The 27,648-nt window shown below is 45.6% G+C and overlaps 1 protein-coding gene across 1 annotated transcript; it reads left to right on the top strand.

Moving 5' to 3' along the window:
- Positions 1-468: 468 nt before the first annotated feature.
- On the top strand, positions 469-15,113 carry TEDC2 (tubulin epsilon and delta complex 2). The gene is made up of 10 exons (XM_063143117.1): positions 469-560; positions 1,990-2,088; positions 2,393-2,448; positions 5,876-6,542; positions 6,803-6,856; positions 7,364-7,448; positions 8,740-8,848; positions 10,537-10,650; positions 12,976-13,193; positions 14,858-15,113. Exons 1-10 carry the CDS (start codon positions 535-537, stop codon positions 15,005-15,007), a joined length of 1,578 nt encoding a protein of 525 aa, XP_062999187.1. The 5' UTR covers positions 469-534; the 3' UTR covers positions 15,008-15,113.
- Positions 15,114-27,648: the final 12,535 nt, after the last annotated feature.

Genomic DNA, 27,648 nt, shown 5'->3' with positions numbered 1-27,648 from the left:
AAGCAAGTTGTGGAACTGCCCGGAGAGTGGGGAAGCTCCGGCAAGCCGAGGTCTTTAGTTCACTATAGTCCTGCCAGGACCTGAGCGCACGGGCTCACCAGCCACCAGAAACGTAGAGATAGTAAAAAATTAGAGACGTCCAGTAAAAAAAAAAAAGGAACTCTGGCTCTAAGTAGAAGGAGCACACAAGGAAAGTGCCCACAAAAAGACACAAGTGTCCTTTTCTATCTCTGTGTGTGGGTGGCTGTGTAGGCTAACACAGCAGCAAAAACAACCAAGAGTCTTGCGGCAGCTCAAAATTAGTGCTGAAGGTGGCACAAGTCTATTGAAAGTTGTAGCTCTATGCGGACGCAGAACCGGGAGGGCCGCTCTATCCCTATAAACCTCTATGGTGAAAGCCCTCTATCATTTGCATTGGACGTTAAAGTGGGGAAATCAGCCCGGCATTAGACCGGAAGTGCCCGGAAAAGGGACTGTGATGGGCTTGGCGGACTTTGGCTGTTTGCTTGAATTGCTGTTTTGCGAAGCTTCTTCATGCTGCCTGCCGACTGTGCCCACAGGTGGTGGTGATATATATATATATATATTATAATTATTATTATATATTATAATAATTATTATTAGATCAGCGTGCATGGTGCTGTACAGAATACAAGAGAACAAGTCTCTTCCCGCGAGGAACTTACAATCCAAAATTAGGTGTAGGGTAAACAACACAGGAAAGCGGAGGCAGGAGAGAGTTTTTCGTTGTTTCTTTCCCTGCAGGCCAGAGAAGAGGGTTTAGCCCCAGAACCTGCTTGCAGTTCAAAGTCTCAGCAGTGCCACCAATTGTAGTGATGGCTGGGGGTGACCCTATGAAAACGAGGACAGGGCTCCTGTATCTTTAACAGTTGTGTAGAAAAGAGAATTTCAGCAGGTGTCATTGGTATGCATGCAGCACCTGGTGAAATCCCTTCTTCCTCACAACAGTTAAACCTTAACCCTCTTTTGTATCTGGTCGATAGGGCAGGTTTCCTGCAGCTTTAACTGTTGCGAGGAAGAGCGGATTTCTGCACATGTACAAATGGCACCTGCTGAAATTCCCTTTTCTATGCAACTGTTAAAGATACAGGAGTCCTGCCTTCCTTTTCATGTGGTCACCGTAGTCGTCACCAATTTAGATCGCTTTAAAAGGGGTTTAGACAAATTCCTGGAGGTGAAGGCTATTAATGGCTGCTAGTCTTCATGATTATGCAACCTCCAGTATCAGAGGCAGTAAGCCTATATACACCAGTTGCTGGGGAACATGAGAGGGAGGGTGCTGTTGCAGTTGTGCTTGCTTGTGGGTTTCCCATGGCCAGCTAGTTCGCAGCTTTGCGAACAGAATGCTAGACTTGATTCAACATGGCTCCTCTTACGTTCTTATGGCATCATGGCTCTGCTCAGTAGAATGAGTGGGAGGGCTCCCAAACGTAGCTGGGCTGGCTTACCACATTTGAAGGAAGTATTTCATGTTGCCATCTAAAGAAAATGACCTTCTCAGGATTGTTTGAAGCATCATCTACAGAGACCCCCCCCCCCCCGTAAGAGCATTTGGAGACTCTGCCAAAGGATTTTAAAAAAGGAAAGGGAGTGTCTGATCATGTGCAGAGTGCTTTTCTGACTGATTAAAAGAATTTCATTTATTGTTTCAAATTGGAAATTTGTGTTTAGTTCTCCCCACCCCCCACTCTGCTCAAGCTGAAAACCAGGAGTAGGAAAATGGGCTGGAGGTGCTGATAATATTCCTCGCAGGAAACCCTCAATCGAACAGCGTCATAATCAAGTATCTATATGCTGGCTACTTAAAGAAATGATTTTGCATGCTTTTTGGTAGTTGAGTGTTAGTGGACTCAGTTGGGTTCCAGACCAATCCTTCTCTAGCTGTTGACTCTGAAGTGAGCGAGGTAGATTAAAAGCACCCCTTTAGCTAAGGTGTGGGAGTTCATGGCTGTGTGTGTCCCATTTTAGGCTGGTTTCCCTGCTTACCCAGGCCTTGGAAGACTGTGATGAGGAGAAGCAGCGATTGCAGCAGAACCTAACACGATGCCAGGCTCTTCTTGGAGACTGGTAAGTTCGGTGGGGCATTAGTGTCAGCCTGACGCCCATTGTCTTTCTCCTTTGTGTGGAGGAAGCGGGCAAAGAATGCAGATGAATTCTGTTCCTTTCTCTTCTTTCTTCACTGCATGGAGGGGATACGTCCAGGTAGTAAAAACCTGAAAGCTAAGAACCTTGCAGTTTTCTACAGAGCAAAGAAAACTTTTGTAGTCATCAACTGCATCGTGAAATCCTCATGGTGATACATGTAGAGAAATTAGTGGGCATACCTATTACTTACTAAATGCATGTGCTGTGTTTCCTTTCTCTGCGCTAGGAACTCACAAGTTCCTGAAAGCCCAATCCTTGAAGTTGGCAAAGATGATATTCAAGGTAAGGGAAACATCTTTCTTTATCACTGCCCACCTTTTGTTCTCTCCCCCGCCCCTTTAACATGTTCTCTTTCCCTTGCCTAGAGAGAGTGGTGGATACTTTTGTGGGGGTGGATTTACGGAGTTAAAGTCACTTTACAGTTGGGTTAGAATAATGTTCGCATGTGTTCTGCTTCAGTAAATTGGTGAAGGGGGAGATGTGTGACACTGCTTAATATGGTTTCGTGTCCCTTGTCCAAGGAATGTTTCGGATGTGCATCTCCCCTCCATTGCAGTAAACACACATAGAGCAGGAATGTAACCAGGCTGCTGCATAAAATGTGAAGCAGTTCTGGATTCAGACCCTAAACAACTTGGGACCAGGATACCTGAGAGAGCGCCTTCTCCCTTACCAACCTGCCCGGTCACTGAGATCATCCGAGGGCCTGCTCCTGGTGGTTCCACCTAGATCCATCCTCCGATTGGAATCCACCAGGGGAAGAGCCTTCAGCGTGGTGGCCCCCCTCCCGTGGAACTCCCTGCCTCTGGAGGTCAGGCAGGCGCCAACCTTGTACTCCTTTCGGCGCCTCCTGAAAACATCTTTATTCCAAGAAGCCTTTCTCTAACATGCAGCCTTGGATTACTGTTATTGCTTCTTTTAAATTTTGTTTTAACTGTTTTTATTCTGTTTTTATTTTCATTTTACCTTGTACACCGCTCCGAAATTTTTCAATGGGGAGCGGTATATAAATATTCTAAATAAATAAATAATAATAAAAGGAATTCCTTTTGAACACCACTGCTTGCTTCATCAGGTGTATCTCAGGAGAGGGATCTGAATCTCTCTCCATATGTGGTTGCTTTCGATTCTGATTTACGAGACATTCTGTCTCCTGCGAGCAGGAATGTTAAGAGCATGCAGCAACACACACATACAAGTATGAAATTGTAGTATTGCAATTGAAGTAATGCTGTGCATTGTAGTAATACAACTGAAGCATGTTTGCATAGTCTACAAGATCTGGGTTTTCAAATAACTTACAAACCCTTATTTAGTGAAGAATAGGAGAGTGAAAAGTGGGAAGGACATGAAAATTGCAGGTAGGCTGTAAGATTTAAAAAACCAAAAAAATTTGGGGTGTGGGGAAAGGGCCAGGAATTCTGTATAATATTAGAACAGGCTCTGCCACACCTGACCACTTGAAGGCCTTCTCATCTCTATCCAGCTTGTGAGATTTCTCTAAATGGTTCTGCCACAACACAGGCTCTGAACACCAGGCCTGGCCGCGGCTACTCCCTGCTCAAGCCAAGCACCACCGCTTGATATGCCTGAGGTGAGGGACAAACACTGCCTTTCTCCAAACTATGTGGAGAAAGGGGTTAAATGGAGAAGGATTTCAAAATATAAAATAATACACTGTGAGTTATATGTGCTGAGGTGAATTATTGTCAGAGTGGGTGCTAAATGTGTAAACTTCAGATGATAAATGCCAAACAGACACTTGGGATTTTTGTGGAAGTTAAAAACAAAATAATTAAAATTGATTTTAAAAGTTCACAAGCTTTGTTTTGAAATAAAACATTTGAAACCCTTTTTGAAACCTTTCATCCAATCCTTTCACTCATTCACATGCACGCTTTCCTTTCTCTCACACAATCACTCTTGAGCTTTCTTTATTATCTGTATTGATTAATATACATCAACTATGTGTACACCACACTCCAAAGATACCACTCTACCCTGAACCTCAAATTTCCCAGAACTTAAGTACTCTAAACACAGAGAGCACTAAAGACTCTAAGAGGACCTAAAAAGTCCCCCTCAATCCCCTCAGTCCTTCCCTTATATATCACTCCTCCCCCTCCCAAGACATTCTAACTCCGCCCACTCAGGTCAACATTCTAAACCCACCACAGACTTACTAATACAGCCATACATTCGGGAACTGACTTATGGGGTGTAACGCCACAGGTTCCTATATATTTTCAAGTTTCATACAGAACCATAAGCCATTCATGAGCTCTGGGTTTCTTTCCATTCCAAACACAGCATTCTGCACCAAATTTCACATGTGTGGATTATGCATACGCTTGCATTTTTATGAAATGACTGTGGGTTGGTCTTTCTGCAGCTTTTCGTAGCATTATCCTGAGGAATGTAGTAATGATATCACCTTTGACTCACTCTTCTTAATGGCAGGAGCATTCTTCCCATGAAGTTTAATGCAAATCACCCACGAGGATGTTTACCTTGAAAATACTGCATACCGTGCATATAAAATACCTCTCTTTCAATACATTGTCTATAAATGGCCTTGTGTTTTTATCTCTGTGCCATTTACAGGAGAGCGAGACAACCTTGAAAGATCTTGAGTGCTATAAATGCTGTGATGTGGGTTTTCCAGGGGGGAAAATCCTAGGCAATTTAGGCTAATGACCCTATGCAAATTAGCCTAATTTGCATTGGGCCATTTGCATCAGGAAAATTCAGTTTGCCTTGGAATATTTTCTAATGTTTTAGAGGGATCTAAATTGAGCATGTTTATTTTATTTGTGTTTAGTAAACAATAAAGCTAAAAAAAACCCCACTAACCAATGTTATTTTAGGATGTGCTTCCCCTGCAATGTTTAAATTTACAAACCAAGCAAAGATCCTGCAAACTGTTGATATACTAATTAATTTTAGCAACTGAAAATGCTGTTTGTGATATGCTGACAACTACTAAGGTGTTTATTTTATTTTTATTTATTTATTTAAGGATTTTTATGCCGCCATTCAGCCAAAAAAGGCTCTCACGGCGGCTTACAAAAGTATTTCTTGACAGTCCCTGCCCACAGGCTTACAATCTAAAAGACATGACACAAAGGAAAGGGGATTGGGAGGGAGGAGGAGGAGGGGGAAAGGAAAGCAAATTCAGGCACTACAATCTTAGTTGGAAAGTTCAGCAGTTACAGGTGACAGCAGGAGGGAGGGGGCTCTCAGCTGGAGCTGGACCCAGGCATGGTGGAGAGGTGCCTGGCTGCTGCTTCCTCCCTCACTGGTGGCCTCTGCAGAGACAGTTGGTGGCAGGAGGGAGGGGGCTCTCAGCTGGAGCTGGACCCAGGCACGGTGGAGAGGTGCCCGGCTGCTGCTTCCTCCCTCACTGGTGGCCTCTGCCTTGGGACAGCTTCAGTTTCAGTGTCACTACTTATTAGTTCCATTTCATACTGACATTTCAGTGGCATAGATGTATTCTCTCACACAATTTTGCTAGAGATAATCACCTGAGAAAACATTAGTTACGACTTTGAAACTGCCAAGCTGGTGTAATATTGTATTTGCCACTGGCATCCTTTCATTGAGAACTTAAAGAAATGGAAAATGTGCCATGAAAAAGTTAAAGGTTGGGAGAATTTCAGCCCCACACCATAGGATTAATGGCATTTTGACTTATCTCCTGTATTTGTAGGGAGTGAGCCCTCGGCCAAGGAACTCGAGGAACTGGAGCTGCTTAACAAAGCCCTGGAGAGAGCATTAAGAGTTAGATCAAAATTCCAGCAGGCTCCATGTGAAGCTGCAGAAGGTGCTAAAGCCACAGCCGAGAAGCCTGTCACCAGTGCCGCTTTAAAACAGCAAGCCGCTCGTTCTAAGGCGAGCACCTCGAAGACTGTCGCCGTGTCCTCTGTGGGCGGAAAGTTCATGCCGTCCAAAAAGCCTACGGCGTACATGCTGAAAGCTCCCTACAGGACTGACCCAGATGTGAGAAGGCCACAGGCGAAAACGTCAGCCAGGCTGAGCTCCAGAGCTTCAAAGGTGCCTGGGAAGAAGAGGTCACCCAAAGGACCTGCCTCCCCCAAAGCCAACTTGCCTGTCAAAATCGCTGGAGCGGGTCACGAAAAGGCCTGTGCTGCCGGAGAACCTGGAAGGCAGCCAGGCTCTTCCGAAGCCCCGCATCTTGCAAAGCGAAGCCCTTCATTTGGGGACTCTTCAGGTGGGGCAGACTTCTCAGGTGCTGTTCCGCCATTACATGAAGCAGAGGGTATGCATGCTGCTGCTGCGGAATCTCTAGTCACACAGAGCCATATGGGAGGAGCCCCCCATGGGACCGGCACCACATGCACTCTCCAGGAAAAGGGGTAAGTTCCCAGTGGGCGCTCAGGCTCTGTAGTTGTAGTCAAACATACCTGGAGGGGGTCAGGTTGGGGAAGGCTGCCCTACCTGGCTTCGCTCGGCCTACCTGGCTTCACTTCCTGCTTCTGCTACTGCTTATTTGGCCTTATTTATTTATTTATTTATTTATTTAAAATGTTCCTTCTCTGCCTTTCAGGGCAGAGGCCCCCACAAGGCGGCTTACAACAATAAAATACATAAAATATTGCAACTCAATTCTTTGCAGGTCTGAACTGAAGCTGCCGCTTCCTTACAAGAAAGCTTTTTCCAAGTATACCAGGTAACCTTATCCGAACTACCTTTGTCCAAAATTAGAACTTCCCTGAAAGTGGATGGGAGAGGGTGAAAGAGGAGCCTCTGTGGTAGGATGACCTGGGGTGTGTTGTTTTGCAAAATGGCTTGAAAGATCGAAAGGGTGATCCAGTCTTCCAGCACACCTGCACAAGCTGATAGCTTGTGTGGTACCCAGCACCTAGAGCTGAATTTGGCTTTAGAGACCTTGCTTATCATTGTGCTGAGGATCCTATCTTGGGTAGACTTTTGTGATAGGATAATAAGCAGCCCTTGCTTTTTTTGAGATTGCTTCAGTCTTTCTGAGGCACAGATCTGTTGAAGCCCTCAGTGATTTGGGATCCTGAAATGCAACGACATAAGGGTAACTGACAGACTCCCTGCTTCAAGAAGTAATGTACTAGGTATACACTTTCAGATTTATCCCAAATCTTGCTGCTTCTTTGTTCTCTCTCTCCCCACTCCCCTGTTTCTGATTCTTGCTGCAAATGCTCAGGTTGTTGGAAAAGTGTCGCCTTTGCCAGACAACTCCAGATGCAGCTGTTGCCCGAAACCGCTTCATGGAGAAGCTCCAAGCAACAGTATCCTTTTGCTAGTTTTGGCTTTAGATGGAGGAAACATGCCAACGTAGACGTGACCCAATGGCTCAGTTCAGACAACACGTTAGTCAGCGCAGTGTGAAAACTCCACTCAACGCTTGAGTTTTTCGGAGGTACTCCCCACACATGTTCTAACTCCACCGTTGTGTGACTGTGGGCTACCGTGGCATTAAAATCCATCGCGATGTTTGACTGACAGTTCCTCCGCCCTCTCTCCTCCTCGGTCCTCCCGATGGTATCCCATCAGCCATTGCTGCAAAAACCCAATCCCGGTGGCTCTCCTAGAGTGGTACTTGCTCCTTTCGCCAGAGAACTCTGTAGCCAGTGGAAAAAGTCCACTCAACGCAACGGGAAACTCTGCAAAGCCTTCCACATGGCACAACAGTTGTGCAGGAACTCTTCTCTACACAACATGGATATTCTGCATGGAATGTTTTCTAAAAAAAAAATCCACCGTGGGGTGGAGGTTTCCCTCCAAACAACACATTTCTCAACGGGTGTGTAAGAACTCCACCGTGGAGTTCTACATTCTACATTGCAAAACGTGTTGTCTGAACTGTTCCAGTATGTTGTCTGAACTGACTAGCCACTGTGCGTTTTTTTTGTCTGGCTCCTTTGTTTTTAAATTGAATAATTTTAATTTGCTTTTTTAATCTTCTTTCTTTTACTGTTAACATCTATGTTCACCGCTCTGGAATCTGTGCTAGATAATTGAGCGGTATATAAATGTTGTAAATAAATAAATCTATGACTGCATCCTTTGACAGTCTTTTCTTCTCCATAGCAACTGCAGAGAACTGCTAATTTGATCAGAGCAGTGATGCTGGGAAAAGGAGGCGTCAAACCCTTTCTTACCAAGCAGTTTCCCTTATCTAAATGCCCCTCTCCCAGCTGCTGTTATTCCTTTTTTTTGTGGGGGTGGATATAAGACGCTATATAGGTACTTCTCTCCCCACACTACATCTATGGGACTAGTAGATGGCGAGAGGGGGCAATTTAGAGCAGGGGAACCCGGATGAAGGGCTAAGTGCCCCTTCCCTACTCAAATTAGCAGCTCCCCAGGGTTGCTTTGAAGAAAACCAGAAAAGTCAGGAAATCCAAGTACCGTTTTCCCACATCATATCTGTGTTAACCCTGAGCTGTTTCACCTTGCGATATAATTTCGGAAAGCAAGCCAAATAGGATTGCAAACTAGAGCCATCTCTTTTCGCCACTCTCTCCCCTGGGGAAAAAAGGCACAACTGTACCTTCTTTTTCTTAAGCTTCTTGCCAGTTCTGTTCACCTTCTCCAGCTTTCAGCCCAGCTGAGGTAAGAAAGGAACTGATGCATCTACGTGATGTCTACTCCCTTGTGAGACAGCACATGGAAGCGGAGAACCCAGGTAAGAAATGCATGGAAGATAGCTAAACATGGCTTTTTCACACCAGTTCGTCTGCTGGATTTGCGCGGGAGCTTAATTGTATAAAACTACAATTCAAAATTCACTTGGCATTTACTGATTTATAGAACCTGTCTTTTGATTTTAATGTTGCCGATTATATTGTATGGCTGATTGTTTTAATTAAAATGTGTGTGTATATATAGCTGTATACTGCTTGGATACGTAATATGTGACAAGTGCTTTAGAAATATTTAAATATAAATTTAAAAGTCACAGCACAAGAGGAAAAGTAGTTGAGGAGGAGGAAAAAAGCAAAGGCAAAACAGTAGTTCATATAGGGATTCTTTTGGGAAGGGAGAAGTTTGGAGTTGTAGGTGTAAAGGAAGAGCGCCCAGCAACCAGCTGGCTTCTCGACTGGATTTAGCACGGATCCCCGGGCCAGACACTCGCGGCTCACACAAATGAGGTTTAAGACCATTTATTTGGAAAAGGGTAAGGATACATGGGATAACAGAATAAAACTTTATAAAACATGCATAAAAGTGTAAGAACCCAGCGCAAGCAAGCTGCAAACTAAAACTACAAAGTCATACGTCACCCAGACCAGCCTCAGCCAACGCCTCCCTGTTCCCTTCACAGGGGGGTCTTTATACTAATCTTTTTACTCCTTCCCCCCTCCCTTCGGCTTTGATGCGTGGAGTTTCTTCACACTTCAGCCCGGGATGGGTAATCACTCAAGGACACAAGACAGTTACAATCAGCCTGGCTCCGGTCTTCTCCCCCTCATGCAGCTGCCTGGTTCTTATCTCCCCCCCCTAAAGAACCATAAAAACCATAAAATTCATACATTAAAAAACATGCCAGTCCCAAGGTCCGATTAACCCTCACCTTACCCTTAGAGTAGGGCCTTACTGTTGCACCATGTCCTGCTTCTTCGTCCCTGGCCGACAGCTTGTCGACCACTGTGTGAACAGAGTGCTGGGCTAGATGGACCCTCGGTCTGATCCAGCATCAGGGCTCTTACGTTATTATGACTGCAAATGGCTGAGAGATCTACCTTCTGCTATCCTGGGCTTACGAAATTTGATCAGATATAAATCTTCAAAATCAATAAAGTGATAAAAGACATTTCGCAGAGATATGCTGCCAGTCAGGATTTTGCAGTACTGGGGGTAGAAGAACCATTAGTCTAGCTTAGTACAAGGCACCATCTTATCCTAAAATGTTTTCTTTAGATGGGGGAAAATGCAGGCTTTGTGTGTGTGTGTGTGAGAGAGAGAGAGAGAGAGAGAGAAATTACTTTTTTTTAAAAAGCCGCCTGCTTATTTTCATGTTTTGATCTTGTTTAAAGGGTTGAGAGAAAATTTAAAAACCAACAACCTTGTTTTCTCTCATTGGTTTGATGTATATTTTTATAGCACACTAATAGCACATTCTTACTTATTGTTTTTATGTATATATTTTTAACTATATAGATAAAAATATTACTAGACTTTGTTCCAGTTATATTTGCTATCACCCGTATGTCCAATCAAGTTGTTTGGTTGCTTTTGATCTGGTTTTAAACCCTTTGGTTTACCTGTGAGACCCTGCGCACACGACTTCAGGGAGGTCATAGGTTTGACGTTGTCTTCTCCAAGTGATCCCCATCTGGCATCAAGCCACTAACTTTGCTCTCCTCCTCTTAGCTTCCCTTGGAGAAAACCCACCTTGGGAGAGACAGTATGAAAGCCTCCTGACTCTGGAGGGCCTGCAAACGATAGTAGACCAGTGTCTGGACAAAGTGGACAAGCTGAGTGAAGGTGAAGGATAGGACCGGATGATGTTGTTAAAGCGTATGATGCACCCAGATTTTGCTTGCCCCAAGCTGTTGGAAATGCTTGACTAATTCCAGCACATTTCCTGGGGAGGCCATGCAAGGTTAATTAGAGCCTTCCCCAAACTGGGCTGCCCTCCAGATGTTTTGGACTTCAACTCCCGTCAGCCCCAGCCACCATGGCCAGTGGTCAGGAATGCTGGGAGCTGTAGTCCAAAATATCTAGAAGGCCCCAGGTTGGGGAAGGGTGGGTTAGAACATGTTGCTGTAACTCTGCTTGACCTTCTTTCATGACTGGCTAGACTTTCCTGAAGATGAGGAAGCGGATTGGGTCTTGTTTTGATCTTGCTGCAATTATATGTTTGTATTCATGGCACCCTTTCTGTTTCAGCATCCGGTCTTCCCTCTATGAGGCCAACAGTTGGGAGGACTACTGTTGTGCTGATACATAAAAAGAAAAAAATATGTATCCCTGAAGGAGGGCTTACAGTGCCCTAAGGCATAAATTCTCAACTAGATTAAGCTACTGGCCCCATTCAGAAGACACCGCAAACCACGGCTTTAACCATGGTGGTTAAGCCAGAAAGCCGGGCTGTGTTCAGAAGACACCTTAAACCATGGCTTTAACCACGGTGGTTAAGCCAGAAAGCCTTATTCACCATGTTTAAAGCCATGGTTTAAGGTGTCTTCTGAACACAGCCCGGCTTTCTGGCTTAACCACCATGGTTAAAGCCGTGGTTTGAGGTGTCTTCTGAACGGGGCCAAAAATGGATGATCTGTCTAGTTAGATCCTGCTTACTTTCTCATTTTCCCCCAAATATAAATTCATTCCAGCCCATTTCTGTCTCAGTTTGTGAATTTCTCCCTTAAGCATCCATGTGAAAGCTGCTCTTTTTTGTGTGCACTTTGCCCTAACATAATACATTTTGATGCACATTTCACCATGTTATGCATATTTTTAGGTTCACTTTCTGATTTGCGAACTCTTTTGCAAAATTCGGAAAAGTGCAGACCTATAACTGCATTCGGGTTTGCGTGTGGGTTCGAGAGGTGCGACTCTGGTACGTGTGCATTTAAATGTGAACCGAGCAAAATAAATTCCTCACCCATGCAGCATTTGGGTTGTGAGACAGAAAGAGATTGACCCCAGAAGTGCATTTTTGCACAATCCTCTTCTTCTTTTTCTTTTATTTAAATATTTATTTATTAAACTCTATTTAACAAAGCAGTTTTAAAAAAGTTAAAAATATATATAAAAACATACAAGTCAGACAGCGTTTCTAATAAATACACAAACACGATTTCTGTAGATGCCGAACCGAGCTTGTTTCCTTCAATTTACTGTGGTCAGAGGAAGATTTGTTAAACCCGAGTTGGATGCCACATCTGTACCATTGATTTAATTGAGAAAAGGAGACCATATTTCATTGAATGGGTCATAGCTAAGTTGGCCCGGGAAAGTGTGGGATATAGCCTGCTCTGAAAAATTAACCTACCACCGCAGAGTCTTGTCGGGCACAATCCTCTTCTTAATTTATGGAATTCACTGCCATAGGATGTGGTACTGCTGGTGATGACATCTGACTTCAGTGGCTTTAAATGGGGATTAGAAAACTTCATGTAGCCATGGTCTACCAGTGCCCATTAGTCATGGCGGGGTCTATGGATTCTCCAGGATCAAAGTCCGCATGCCTCCGAATCCCAGTTACTGGGGAGGAGCAAACAGGAGAGGGCTATTGCCTCCCTTCTGTGCCAGTGGGCTTCCCAGAGAGTAGCCTAGTGGCCCAGATTAGTTCCACAGGCCAGGCATTCGACACCTGCTTCGTTGAACTCACTTTTCTAGTGATACTGTCCTAATATAATTGCAAACTGCTGCGTTTGAAAACGTTTGACCAATCAAGATGCCAGCCAAGCATCGGGGAGACTTCAAAGCCAAACAAGATGGTGGTAGCCAATGTGGTTTGATCATCCTCAGTTTGTAGCAATGTGTGGCTTAGAAACCTAGAACTAGAGCATTCCCAGCACGTGGCTGTCTAGTTCTCTTGCCTTTGAAGACCTTCAGTGAGGGAGAGCCCACCACCACCAATCCCAGCTAACTGGTGGCATCGTCAACCTGGCCTTACCATCAAGAAGTTTCTCCTAATGTTCATCTGAAGTCTACCTTCCTGTAACTTAAGCCCATTAGATCTGGGGCAGGACGAACATGTCTTTGTCCTCTTCTGTGTGAGAGCCCTTTGAAGATCTGAAGAATGCCCTCAGGTCCCTCCTCATCCTAAATATACCATCTCCTTGTGCTTTCTTGCCCTGACAGCTATGTCGTCCCATTCCAAGATGTTCCCTGCTCATTCTGCTTGCAGCAAGGAGTGTTCCTCCGTGTGTTGTGCTTCCCTTGGGAAGCCGAGGTGTCGGGACGTAGAAACAGTTGGGCCGCCGCCCTTGCTTTTTTACTCCAGCTTGAAGGAGTTGAAGGACATGGAGGCCTTAAAACTCAACGTGGCGATGCTGCATCAGCGACTCGAAATACAGAAGGTAACTTTGCAGAAGGTGTGCATTTGGTGATGGTGGTGGCTGAGGAAGAGATGTGTTGGCTCTTTACTCCCTTTGACTTGTTTTCATTCAGCATGGGCAGGTCCAGGTGGTTTTGGGAGGCTCTGTAGACTTTGAGTCTCTTGAAAGGCAAGCAAGAGACCACAAAGACAGCCCTAGTTTTCTTTCCCCAGCCCGATTCAGTAAATGGCTTGAAATCTTCAATCTCTACTGAAATGGTTTGTTTTGGAGATACACACACACACTGTAGTTTGGGAGGCAGAAAATGTGTTGGATACCTGAAAACAACTGTTTATGCAAGCATTCCCTGTTTTATTTTATTTTTTATTTTATTTATCATACTTATACCCCGCTCCTCAGCCAAAAAAGGCTCTCAGAGCGGCTTACACTTAGGAAAAAAGACAGTCCCTGCCCTCAGGCTTACAATCTAATAAAGACATGACACAAAAGGAAAAGGAGTCAAGGAGGGAGGGAGGGAGGAGAGAGAAAGAAAGAGAGAGAGAAAGAGAGTCCAGCAGGAGCAGGCCCCGATGTTACTTCTGCCTGCTCCTGTCCCCTTGATCCTTCTTCTTCCCCACAGGGCCAAGATGGCAGTTTGCCCGGGGGGGGGGGAAGAGTCCAGCAGGAGCAGGCCCCGATGTTACTTCTGCCTGCTCCTGTCCCCTCGGTCCTTCTTCTTCCCCACAGGGCCAAGATGGCAGTTTGCCCTGGGGGGGGGGGAAGAGTCCAGCAGGAGCAGGCCCCGATGCTACTTCTGCCTGCTCCTGTCCCCTCGGTCCTTCTTCTTCCCCACAGGGCCAAGATGGCAGTTTGCCCTGGGGGGGGGGAAGAGTCCAGCAGGAGCAGGCCCCGATGTTACTTCTGCCTGCTCCTGTCCCCTCGGTCCTTCTTCCCCACAGGGCCAAGATGGCAGTTTGCCCTGTGGGGGGGGGGAAGAGTCCAGCAGGAGCAGGCCCCGATGTTACTTCTGCCTGCTCCTGTCCCCTCGGTTCTTCCATTATTATTGATAATAATAATAATAATGATGATGATGATGATTCTTACCCGCCTCTCCATTTTGATCGAGGCAGGGAACAGCAGTAAGTATAAAATACATAAAACATTTATTTATTTATTTATTTATTACACTTATATACCGCCCCCATAGCCAGAGCTCTCTGGGCGGTTTACAGAAATTCTAAAATTGAGTTAAAAACAAGTATACAAAATTTAAAATGTTAAAACACAGAACATACACACATAAAGCATTAAAAACCGTTAAAAAACTAAACATGTGGGTGATTAAGATGTGCTGCCATATGCCTGGGCAAAGAGGAAATACTGATTAAAAACGATAGTATACATTGTTAAAAACATCCTAAAAAGCATCCTAAAATGTGCAGGCTACTGCTCCATTTCATTGTTTTCCTTTGCTCTTTTGAAGTTGTGTTGGTTGCTTCTGTTTACTTATTTATCTTGGTTGTCGCTGCAATAGTTTATTAACTGAGAATTTTAATAGCTATTTGTAAATATTTTAGCGTCACTTAGAGATTTTATTACCATATCAAGCGGTATTCAAGTATTAATAAGTATACATAAATCTACATAAATATATGTAAATATGCACACCCATTTGAACATTAAAATGTTGTCTTGCATGTGGGCAGGCCATGGAAGCTGAACTTCTGCCACTTCTAGAACCCGGAGCTGTTCAAGAAGGCTCCAGGGCATTGTTGTACCGTGCTGTTTACACGCTGCTATGTGAAGGGGGTGAGCACTTTCCCGTGCTTGTACATGACGAGGAGTCCTCCAGCTGATCTGAGACCTGCACCAGATGTATGGCAATGTGCACAGAAAGCAAGAAACTGTGGCTGCACTTGGTAAATAAATGCACTTCCTTTTGATTGTTCTGGGAACAATCTCAATTAAGCAGCAACATGTCAAGCAGCAACATTTTTCCTCTTGTGCTTTTGTAAAACAAATAAAATTATTTCACACCTCTGGACTCTCTTTCCCTTGCACAAATGCACAGTATCCTTCTGCCTCATCTCACATCCCTCAAATGTATTTATTAATGTCATTGATTTATGTAACGCTTTCCAGTGGGCTATCAAAGTGCTTTAAGGAAAATGATAAAAATGTAAAATATAGCAATAAAAACACAGCGAATGGGTTTTGAAATATCTCCCTCTCCCCTTTCTCACTGAGGCATCATAATCTGGCTTCCATGAGCTGACCAACCTGTCCTCAGGTGCGACTGTACTGCCTCAGGCCACGTAGGTCCCAAATTGTATTAAGCAGACGCTTGCATATTCATGCTCAGAATCAAGAGCCAAAATGGGAAAAGGGCAGCAAATTCTAGGCTGACTGCAGGATTAATCTACAACCGAGACGAGAAAGATGCTGGCTACAAAGTCGAGGGGGCATAGCTGAGCCCTCTGGGGCTACAAAATAAGCCGTTGGCTCAGAGTGGTAAGCGGCAATTACTGCAGCCGAAACTCTCCCCATGGCCTGAGTTCGATCCCAGCGGAAGCTGGTTCTCAGGCAGCCGGCTCAGGTCGACTCAGCCTTCCATCCTCCCGAGGTCAGTAAAATGAGTACCCAGCTAGCTGGGGGAAAGGTAACCGCGACTGGGGAAGGCAATAGCAAACCACCCCGCTACAGAGTCCGCCAAGAAAAGCAGGCGTGCCTCTAGGAGTCAGTAATGACTCAAGTGCTTGCATGAGAGGTTCCTTTCCTTCACCATTGAGAGAGTGAGCGCATGGAGAGAAAAGGCTAGGATCCACTGTGCAGGCAGCGCTGAGCAAACTCTACGGTGGCTGAACCATGTGACGAGCCGTGCCTCTTGGCTCCCTTGGGTGGAGAAGGACTGCAACCCTTATTTCCATATCAGAAAACACTTGGCACAGTTTTCTCACCCTGGCTTTCCAGACCCCCAACAAAACAGTCCCATTGGGGCAGGAGGCAATCCTATATACTCATCGTTGTTGTCCGAATATGGATCCTTCTATAGCCAAAGCAGCAGCAGAAGAATCAGTGCATGAGGAGATACTGGTAGGTTTAGAGGAACTCTTGAAGGCGGTGTTCAGACATCGCGATAGCCCACGATGGGTTAATAAGCTACTCATAGTTTATTTTCTAAATAGCCCACAATCCTGTGCCCCGTGAGCAGTCTAATAAGCTACTGTGTGTTATTTGACTCACCCTCCCACTCCTATGCTGCTGCAGTCCTCGCACCTGAGCAGTGGCTCTGTTTCACCTTTTAAAGCACAGGAAGTTTGCGATCCATCATCAAACTCCTGCACATTTACTCTAAAGGAGTGAAAATCCCAGGTGCCTCCAAAAAGCGGAAGTGGCTACGAAACCTCAGGGGTTTGCAGGCTTGGGATCAAACTTCATAGCCAGCCTCCTCTACTAAAGAGGCACCTGTTGCAATATGAAAAGCCAGTGCCCTAATTCTGAAAGCAGCAAAAATCCTAAGTGCACCAAAAAAAGGGGGAGGTGCTTATAACGCCTTGGGGCTTTGCAGGATTGGGTCCAAACCTAATTGGAACAGCCCAGTAGGGTTGAACAGGCTGAAATGGTATGGAATGCTGACCATTAAAAATGGAACATAGAGTGGGGAAAAGCTAGAATGGAGCTGGGGTGGCCCTCCAGATGGTTGGGTCTACAATTCAGCATTGGCTATGCAGGCAAGGGTTGATGGGAGTTGTAGGCCCAACCATCTGGAGGACGCAAGTTGTCCATCCTTGGAATGGAGTGTCCTGGAAATGAGCATGACAGGCTGGCTAGAACCCTGAACAGGAGCGCTCCGTGTTGCACAATTTTGTTGATGGCCTCACTTGTCTGCCTCTGAACAGCTAAGTTTCTGCTTTGATGCCAGTGAGCCGTGAAGTCCAATAGGCCCACCCTCTGGGCAAGAGAGGATCCTATGTACAAGCTGGGTGACCTAATCTCCGTGATCCTCGTGTTTTCTGCTTTACTTGGGTTAGTCCCGTGTTGAGCCCTTGTCCCAAAACCGAGAATTTTCAGCCACATCAGCCTGTGATCTGAGCCCACATTGAGTTATTCACAAGACCCAACAATGCAAGCTTAGAAAATGGAAAGACTCCTAAAACACAAACTATGACTTTAAAAAAAAAGCTTAAAAGAAGGTCGGACTTGACTCACAATATTTGATCAGTTTTTGCGGCTTTCAAGGCTTTCCAGCCCAACAGCCAGACTTTGGCTGAATAGCTTCCGCTCGCATGGTGCCACATTAAAGCCCGATTACAGCATGGAAAATCACAGCGAGGCTTGGCGTTGACAGAGCTGTGACATTTTAATCAGTTCACCTGTTCTCGTTATTTCTGTTAAGTCCCAGGAACTGTGAGGGTTTGGCTGGAGCAGCTTTCTCATCAATCATGGGAATTTTAGAGGGGAAGTGAAATGCTATCAGCAAAATCCTATTGTTCAACATCCAGGGTTGCTAGCTTCAAAAAGTTCAAATATTTTCTTGCTCCCAGAAAGAACATCAAATTAGTGCTGTACTTTTTTCTTTTCTTTTGAACGGCAGCTTGCTCTTTATTCTGGTTTCTGTGCCCTCGAGTCACGTTCACTGCCATGTTTTTAAAACTTTTCATCCTGTAAAGCAAGCAAGTTAAGGCCTGGGCCTGCTTATCTGTACAGTAAAGAATAGAAAATAGAGTACCTAAGAGAGTGACTTGGGGACCAGAAAATCAGCCCCGAATTCAAATTTTACCCCTCCCATGAACCCATTAGGTACCTTCAGGCAAGTCTTTATCTCTCTACCTCAGCCTCTCCGTCTGCAGTATGGGAATAATGACCAATCGTAGAGAGGTGTTGTAAGGGGTTGCTGAGATAATTGTGTGAAGCGCATTTAGAGAAATCTTTTCTACATTGATTTGCCTGTTGAGGATTTCCTTGAAGCCACAAAACCCCAGTGCAATACAGAGGATCCTGAGGCACTCTGATTCACATGGGCAACTGGCCAGGCCTATTTAAGCCTCATAATGTGGTTGTGGTTGTTTACAGAATCTGTACCCTGCTCCTTAGCCCTCCCCCAATGGTTTACATGGGGGAAGATGGAAAAAGAAAAGGAAAAAAGCAAGCACAAATATCAGTTCTTAAAATTACAGCTCTTATTGCATCTAGCTGGGAAGGAAACAGTTCAGGAAGCCTGATAGAATGACTGCTGGCTAGATGATAGTTGGTGAGAGACAAAGGCAGGTGTTGTCTCAGCAGAGGCAATGGAATAGCCCAGCTCCTCTCCTTTTACTCTATAGCCAGATGGAATAGCTGCTGCTAAAGGACTGTTGCTCTGCCTGAGCTGAAGGTGCCCCCTTGAGCACACCCCTGCAAATGTACATTACAGGAGAAGATCAATAGCCGTGGGGAATTTGTGTTTCATGGAAATTTGTCTGCTGACTGATTTCATGGAGGACCAGAAGCAGCTGTTTTAAATCCTAAGTGTTATTCTCATAGTTAACATTTAAGTTTTATATTGGTTTGTTTTATATAATGCCATCAGTGCGCATGGTGCTTCACCGAGTGTCAGAGGACAGATCCCTGCCCTGAGGAGTTTACAATCTAAAATTCAACACAGGGGAAACAATAAAGGAAGGCGGTGACTAGAACCTTGGACAGAGCACTCTACGCTGCAACATTGGGGTGGGGTAGTGGGAGTTGACAGAGAAATGCAATTGAATATGCTGGAAAAGGGCATCTCTGGCTGGCTAGAACCACAAACAGGAGCATTCTGCATACTGCAATATTTTGTTGCAGTTCCCACCTGTTTGTTTTGTCTTAATGACACAATTGCTACTTTATCCCTGGTTGAAGTTATTGGGTGGGAGGGGGGAGATTTTGGCTCACCCCTACAGATTTTGGGTTCGATTTACACCTTCCATTGACAGGAGGCCCTTGATCACAGAAGGCCCTCAACCCCATGGTCCAGGATTACTTCTCCCACCCACCCACCATCCCTGATCCTCTGTGTAGCATTTTCAGGAGGCTGGAGGGGCTGCTGTGAAGAGGAAAAAATAGGGTGGGTGGGTGTGAGATCCACTTCCATCAGCTCAGTTGCAGGTGCCTGACCCTGGATCCACTCCACATTGGCTTCCTACATTTGGCAGAACTGGCTGCTGCTGTTTCCGTTGCCGCCTCCTTCACCTCCGATGCAGGCGTGGAGCTGCTGGAATGCCTTGAGAGAACCGATCAAGGGAGGCTGTGAGCCTGCTGTTGCGCTGCAAATAGCAGGGAAGTGTCACCAACTCACTTGTCACCCTGCAAGGAGCCTTTTGTCAGTGGGGAGGAAGGTGACATTTTGATGCTATTTTCAGAGCCACACTTCCTGACGCTCCTGTGTTATTAAGACGAAGATAAGATTGCCTCCTCTCCCCCACTTGACTCATAAGCGTTAGAGGCAGAGGGAGGCCTGCTAGGATGCGAGCGGAGGGTTGCGTTCTTTCAGTTCACAGTTTGTGACTTTTTCCCAGTTTCAAACTGGGCAGAAGGGTCGACACCTGCCGATGGCTAAAAAAAAGAGGACAGGCCGACGAGGCAGATTTGCATAAAATGTGCATTTGCTAATATTGACGTACAATTTAGGAACAGTTGCAAGCATTTATTTCATTGCAATCACTATTGTGGAGAATGCGTGCATAGGGAGACGTTTCCCCCCTTCTCCCGTAGGACTAGGACCCAGTGGGGTCATCCCTTGAAGCTGATTGCTGGGAGATTCAGGACAGATAAAAGAAGGACGACTTCACACAGCGCAGAGTTAACTATGGAATTCGCTACCGCAAGACGTAGTGATGGCCACTGATCTGGATGGCTTTAAAAGGGTGGTGGGTACATTTCTGGAGGAGAAGGTTATCAAAGGCTACTAGTCCTGATGGCTATGTGCTACCTCCAGTAGCAGAGGCAGTAAGCCTATGTACACCAGTTGATGGGGAACATGGGTACAAGGCTGCTGTTGCACCTGCGTCCTGCTTGTGGGTTCCTGGTCGACAGCTGCTTGGCCACTGTGTGAACAGAATGCTGGACTAGATGGACCCTTGGTCTGATTCAGCAGGGCTCTTATGTTTCTTATTCAAATAGGAATGCAATAAATCTCAGCATAGCGGGGAATCCTAAGACCTGGGTACGACACTACTGCTTTATAAAGGTATTCAAGTGTACTGTCAACTGTTGGGGGCCATGACACATTCCATATACCGTTTTCAAACCACTTTCATAGTATTATATCCTGCTTGGCTGATCTGGTCCTAGGTGAGCTGTCTGACTGCTCACCCTTCTGTCCGGGAACTAACTGTAGACGCGTAACTTCAAGGCCCGCTCTTAAAGTTTTTTAGTTTTAAATCAGACTCGGACCAGACAGCCCATAAAATAGAGGACACCTTCAAATAGAGGACTGTCTCCTGTAAAATAGGCCACCCTGCTGCACAGGCTGTTCCAGCACAGAACAGTGAAATGGAGGTAGCAGGAATGTGAATAAGCTGTCAGCGAAACTTTGTTCAGTTCCTTTAGGAAAATATTCTGGTCTTTCTGCTCTTCTTACTCCACCTGCAAGATTTTCCACATCACCCACATGTAGGGCCCTTTCCGGAAGACAGTTGTAATCACAAGGAAGGTGTATAACAGTGCTTGCTCAGATCTCCACACCTGAGTCTTCACTTTTGTTCATCCTCAGGGTTTGAACTTCCTCCTGATTCCTAAGAAGAGAGTTTGGGAGGCCGTTCAAGGCAAGATCGCTGTGTGTAACTGATGAACTAACAAGGGATATTTGCCTAAAGTATCTATTCACTAAGCTGTTAGAATGGAGCCTAATTGCAGGTGTAGTTGATAGCTAATTAGTGATGTAAGCATGGGTTGGCAGAATGTGTTGAAACCTATCAGAGAAAGACAATATCACAAAAGCCTGCGTCTCTCTGTGCCACAGCCGGGCGCCTCTGTGAAGTTCCTGGTAAACTGAAGTGGCATAAGTTCTCTTTATATCCCTTTTCTTCCCCCTCTAAATATTTTTATAAACTTTTTTTTTTTTAAAAAAAAGTCAGTTTATAATTTTGTTTTAAAAAGGCCTGCAGACCTGATGAACGGCTTTCCCCCAGAACTTTTAGGATGGCAAGAGGCCTGAATCCTCCCCTGAATCCTGAAATTTAAGGGGCCAGACCCCCCCCCCCCAGCCTTCCCCTCTGGTTATAGGCCGGGAGGATTAAAACAATGGTAATGCTGTAAGAATATTTCAGCCTTGAATCTCCTGGGTTACATCTAGCTGGGCTCTGGCAGCAATCTCACTCTCAGATTCAGTAAGTAATTTTATTAAGATTCAAGGTGTATTTTAAATGAGAATGTTTTAAGGTGTATTTCCTAAATGTGAATGCTGTCATATGGAACGTGTAATTTCTCCTGCCTTGTTTTTATCTGGTTCTGTCCGCATGGATGTTTTTGTGCCTTGTTGATGCCTGTGGCTAACAGCAATGAACTTATGAATGAGAATGACTTGCCTACAGGTGACTAAAGAAAGTTCTTGGCAAACGCTTCAGTAATGAGGACTTGTGAATCCACATGGAAGCCCATCTTTTATTCAGTGTGTGTGTGTGTGTCACCGTGCATCCCAAGCCTATGTTGCTTAGGGCCTGCTTCTGTGTGAGCACAGCTTTCTTCAATTTATGGATCTCTGTGTTGAAATCAGAGCACAATCATAACCTTTGAGCACTCTTGACAGGTTGCCATTGTTTTCTAGAAGACTGTTTTCTGTGCCTACAGGTGGGCACTGCAAAAAAAGTTGCAGCGTGGGGTGCTCTTCTTTGGAGCTGCAGCCGGCCATACCCTTTTTACAGGATGCTCCATTCCATTTCCTCCTCCCCCTGGAGTTTTACGTGGCCCAGTGACAGGAAAAACTTTCCCTGCCACATTGATGTGATTTTTTATGAAACGCGGCATAGTAATGTTTAAGTAAAGAAATAGCCCACGAAAGCTTATGCCGTAATAAAATTAAGGTGTCACAAATGTAAGGATTCCCAATAATTCTCTGCTTCCACTAGAGGGCACCTGGGTCTCATTATCTTGTCTTGCTTCTGTGTTTTCCCTACCTTGCTGGCGTAGATGACACCCTGCAGACCTATCCATCCCTCTACAGCGCTTGCAAATGGGTCAGGTGTTCCCTTCTTCCCTCTCTGTACAGAATGAGTCACACAAACCCAGCTGTGTGGATCTGTCTTTTGCTCTGTGCGGAGAAACGGGAGCAGGATGATCACTCGGTTAATTCTAATGAATGAATGAATGAATAAATAAATAAATAAAATAAGTACATCCTTGCATCGCTCACAGCAGTGAATGAGGAGACCAAATGCAAAACAAAAACAAAAACAAAAAAAAGAAGAAAGAAAAGTGGGGGAAAGGCAAAATTTCTCAGCCTTTAATAACTGTGTATTATAGGGAATATCAAAGAGATGTAGCTTTCGTCAGCTCAAGATCCCCAGCTGCACTGATTAAAATCATTTCTGCATGTCTGTATTAAAGATACAGGAGCCCTCTTTTCTTTTGCATTTGGACGCCTTAACCAGACTGAGCTGGGAAGGAGGGAAAGAGGAAAAGAAGGTTGACCTTTTTGCAAGCCGCAGTATAACATTCATGTGACACTGAGAGATCAATCCTGATTATTTGAAAGCTCCTTGAATTCTGTATGATTCCCCCCTCCCCTCCCCCTTGGGTGTGCCATCAACGGCAGTCTCGGTATTAAACAACACAAATGGAATCTGCAACAGAATGTTGCAGTATGAAGTGCTACTGTTCAGTATTCCAGCCAGTCATTAGTCTATGCTCATTGAATATTGGGGATTCCTATTCCCTTTAGGGTTCTACTCTACCCCCTGAAGATGTTTAATACTTCTGCTTGGTTCTGCAAAGTCTGCTGTTACCCCCCTCTTATGGTTGGATGTTCCTGTTTTGGCTGTATTTGAGCAAATCTTCTGGTGAGCCGGGGACGAGACTTGAGTTCTTTACTTCGCTTCCCGCCTCTCTCTGTAGCGAACAGAATAAAACTAGGCAAAGAATGAGCAAATCTATTCCAACGTGGTTGCTGCGTCCAAGTCATAAGAAGCTATTTTCCTTGGCACTTTAGGTTTTCCAAGCACAGATCTCTTTCCCCTTCCCTTTCTGAAACACTTGGCCAAAGAAAGCGAAGTCTCCAAGCTGGACTCTTTTGCAAAAGGAGGCCCTGGGAAACTTTCCCATCCCTCCCGCCCTCCCTGGGGCATTGAGTGCTTTACCTTTGTACAGAGTCCCCCTTGTTTTCTTCCCTTTGGATTCTACACCGGAATGGAGTAAGCGGCTCACACTTTCCTTCTTGAATGGATTCAATTAAGCTTGCCACATCTCTATCTTTCTCTTCCCCCCTCCCCCTCCGACCACATTGATTGCTTTTGCAGACTTCCTTCTGGTCTCTAATGCTTTCCTCCGTCATTGAGGAAAATGGGTTTTGTTCCTAGAAAGAGAAATGGGGCTCCAAAAGGCAGTGATGGTTTATGGCGGTGGTGAAGCGCGGAGTCTGTTCTTCCCATTGCTAGGGAAAGCTGAGAACGAAGCGGAGGCTTCCATAGGGTGCAGGCAGGCAGTAGCATGCTGATGGGGCCAGGCGAACACGGCAGCCTTTGTGCACGCTCAGCAATCTCTTGCATGCTAAGAAGATGCAACAGTTTTGGAGTTAGATGGACGAGGGCTTTTGCTCAGGGACTGAGTGTTTCTTGCAGGACATTCTGGACTTGGCAGACATCAGGGACTTCAAGCGTTGCTAGGGCCGGGTCCCTTCTTGGGAGACAATAAAGAGGCTTGCCATGTAATCCACAAAGCTTCATTCAGGCATTAAACATCTCTTCCCTCCTGAAGAAAGTCTAACCTCTAGGAATTTTTCTCTAGGCAAAACGATGCGAACCTCCCCCAATCCTGTGTAGGCTAGTAAATTTCTGGTGCTGTCTCTACTGCTTCAGAATCTGATTCCAATTGATCACCTGAAACCCATTCCCCCCAGCCTAAGGGGAACAGGCCTAGTCACGACAATGGAGGATCTATTTCCCATGGCCCTAGGTCTATTCCACAGAGCCTTGAGTGCCCATTGGTCCCATGGAAGTTTTTCTCTCTCAGCACAATTGCTAATCAAGGGGGCATTTTACAAAGAGGATTGCAGCTGGGGAAGAACGGGTTAACGGTTCCTTTCTACATGCTGCAACAGCTCCTCCCCCCCATCCCCCCCCCTCCGCATTGGTTTAAGATGATCTCAGTCAGGGTATGAATGGATAGAAGAATATATTTTATCTGAGAAATGAATTCACCGGCATTGCCTCCTGTGACATTTGAATAAATCCTAGTAATTATTTCTAATTTGCATATATAGATATATATTCACTAGGGGTGTGCACGGACCCCCCGCTCCACCCCGTGGGCCGCTCCGTGCCACTCTGCCCATACTCCGCTCCTCTTCGCCGCGGAGCTCCGGCTCCGAATCGGAGCTCCGCAGTGGAGGGGAGTGGCACCAGGTAAGGCCGGGAGAGGAGGGCGGGGGGGTTACCGGGCCCTGCTGCTGTCGCCGCCTGTGCGGCGATGGCAGCAGAGCCCGATAAGGGACCAAGGGGGAGGGGGGCCTTACCTGCCTCCGTCCGCGGTCTGTCGGCTTCTTCAATTGAGCCCACGGTTCAACCAGGAAGTCTGGGCCGCAAGTGCGGCCTAGACTTCCTGGTTGAACTGCGGGCTCAATTGAAGAAGCCAATGGACCGCGGACGGAGGCAGGTAAGGGAGAGGAGGGGGGGTTTACCGGGCCCTGCCGCTGTCGCCGCATGGGCGACAGCGGCAGGGCCCGGTAAACCCCACTTACCTTTCCAGCAGAGCTCCGGATTGAGGTGAAGGATCCGCCTTCACCTCGATCCTCTTCGCCACGCTCTGCCGGCCCCCCAATCCTCTTCGCCTCTGGCTTAAGAGGAGGCGAAGCACCCCGCTCCGCTTCTAATTCTCCGGTCCAATTAGAAGCGGAGCACATCCCTAATATTCACGTATGCAGATTTTATGCTAACTTGTGTCCTATGGGCCTCAGTACTGAAATGTCTAAATGCCTTGCAATGCCCTAAGGGGGGAATGTAGATCTAGATTTGCCCATCAAGGGTAGATAAAAGTTAGATCTGAGGCTGGTGAAAGTTGTAGGCCAAAATACCCGAAGGGACTCATGTTGAGGAAAGTTTATTTGATGTTTCAATTTATTGTTGCGTTTATATCTGCCTTTTCCCCCTCTTGCACGGAACCCAAGGTGACTTACACGGTGGGCCTCTCCATTTCTCCTCGCAACAACCACCTTGTGAGGTAGGCTAGGCTGAGAGTCAGTGACTGGCCCAATGTCACCAAGTGAGCTTCATGGCCAAGTGGGGACTAGAACCTGGATCTCCCAAGTCCCAGTCCAGTACTTGAACTATTACACCATACTAGCCTTCTCCCATGGGTTGCCGTAAGCTGCCTGCATGGAAAATCAAGTGAGACCTATATGTAAATTGCTCATGATAGAAATCTGAAGTTTATTTCCAAGACCACCTTAGGCAAATCCACAGTTGAGAGGGTTTGTAGTGTGACCGGCTACAAAAGAGGGCAGGGTTCCAGCAGCTTTAACTGTTTTGATGAAGAGGGAATTTCACCAGGTGCTGCATGCATACAAATGACATCTGCTAAAATTCCCTTTTCTATACAACTGTTAAAGATACAGAAGCCCTGTCCTCCTTTTCATAGGGTCACCCTAGCTATAGACAGCAGGTGCCAGATCTGAATGACTGCCCAAGAAGAATTCTGTCCCAGCATCCACTGGGATCGACATTAATAATGGAATGCATTTTTAGAAGAGACAGCCTGCCCTGCAGAGTGTTTTTCAAGTCTTGGTCAGAGTTTTAGAAGAGGCTTTTACCAGGACTTTGTAGTTTATTACATGTCTGTTTGAGGTTGAAGCTCTTGATCCAAATATATTTCAGATGTTTAGCCACTGGGAAGCTTTCTATGTGCCTGACTCTTGCTTGTCTGTATTGGAAGCCAGGGGTCCCCATCGCTTTTGGGTCAGTTCTCAGCATGTTGTGGATTCTCTTACAAAATGGCTGTTAAGGGTGGCTCATTTATAAATGGTTGCCCCAGTGGGCATGACCAGTCACAAAGCACTCATTTCCCAGAAGGCAAAATGACTCTTTTGAACCCAAATATACATGGCTTGAAGAGCAGCTTTCTGCTTTGCAGCATGCAAGCCTCCCAGTTAAAAAAAAAAGTAGTTTACAAATATTAATTCATACAATAAAAATCAGGAGAGTCCGTGTCAGGAACTAAGAGGTGTTTATAGGCACACTGGTGTCTATAGGTGCCGTGTTGGAGACCTAAGTTGCATAAGAATAAGCTAACATGTAACAATGATGCTCTCTGGTATATTGCTGTGACAGACTTTCTTGCCTTCTGCCTTACTGTCTCACCAATGCTGTCCACCAGGTACCAACAAAGCAGGACATGGTGCAACAGCACCCTCTCACCCATATTCCCCAGCCACTGGCGCACACAGGCTTACTGCCTTGGATACTGGAGGACGCACATAACCATCAGGGTTAGTTGCCATTGATAGCCTCCTCCTCCTCCAGGAATTTTTCCAACCTCTTTTAAAGACATACAAATTATTGGCCATCACTACATCTTGTCGTAGTGAATTCCATAATTTAACTCTGTGCTGTGTGAAGGAGCCCTCCCTTTTAACCGTCCTGAATCTCCCACCAATCAACTTCATGGGATGACCCAGGTTCTAGTATTTTGAGAGAGGGATAAAAGTTCCTCTATGGAAATGGGTGTATAGCTCACCACAAGCCAAAGAACCCAAACAGATATAGAACAGCATTATGTACAGGCCCCCACGTGCTCCTGGTCAGTAGGAGTAGTAGATGTAGGCAGGCAGAAACTCCAGATTAGAGAGACTGTGGAGTGGGAGGACACAATACATGATAAGTTGGGCAGCTATGCCAGGGGAGATCAGAAAGTAGATCTTCAGGGGATTTGGACTTCAGCTGCAAACGTTCTTGACCACCTTTCATGTTGGCAGGGTCCTTTGGGAGTTTAAGTCCCAAATATCTAGAGATCTACCTTCTGCACACCCCTGATCTACATGATTTGCATTCCCCCCCCTTTTGAAAATGTCTCAGACAACCAGAAAGCAAGTAAGGCTGAGGTTGTGGTTTTGGTACTCTGGACAGCTCCTGTTTATCTGGATTGTGTGAAGGGGAAATTGTGTGCAATAAATCTACAGCAATGACCTGGCAGTTGCTCTTGAAAACTGGCAGGTTTAGTTTTCTCTTTCTTTCTTTTTGTAATTAACATTATATATATATAGGGAGAGAGGAAATGTATAACTGCATTCTGAATGTACATTTCAGAAATGTGAGAGATGAGCCGTTATACC

The sequence above is a fragment of the Elgaria multicarinata genome, chromosome 17 (genome assembly GCF_023053635.1).
Source record: "Elgaria multicarinata webbii isolate HBS135686 ecotype San Diego chromosome 17, rElgMul1.1.pri, whole genome shotgun sequence".
In the NCBI taxonomy this organism is placed as follows: Eukaryota; Metazoa; Chordata; class Lepidosauria; order Squamata; family Anguidae; genus Elgaria; species Elgaria multicarinata.
The sequence above is the reverse complement of the archived record's forward strand: the minus strand, read 5'-3'. Positions and strand labels throughout refer to the sequence as shown.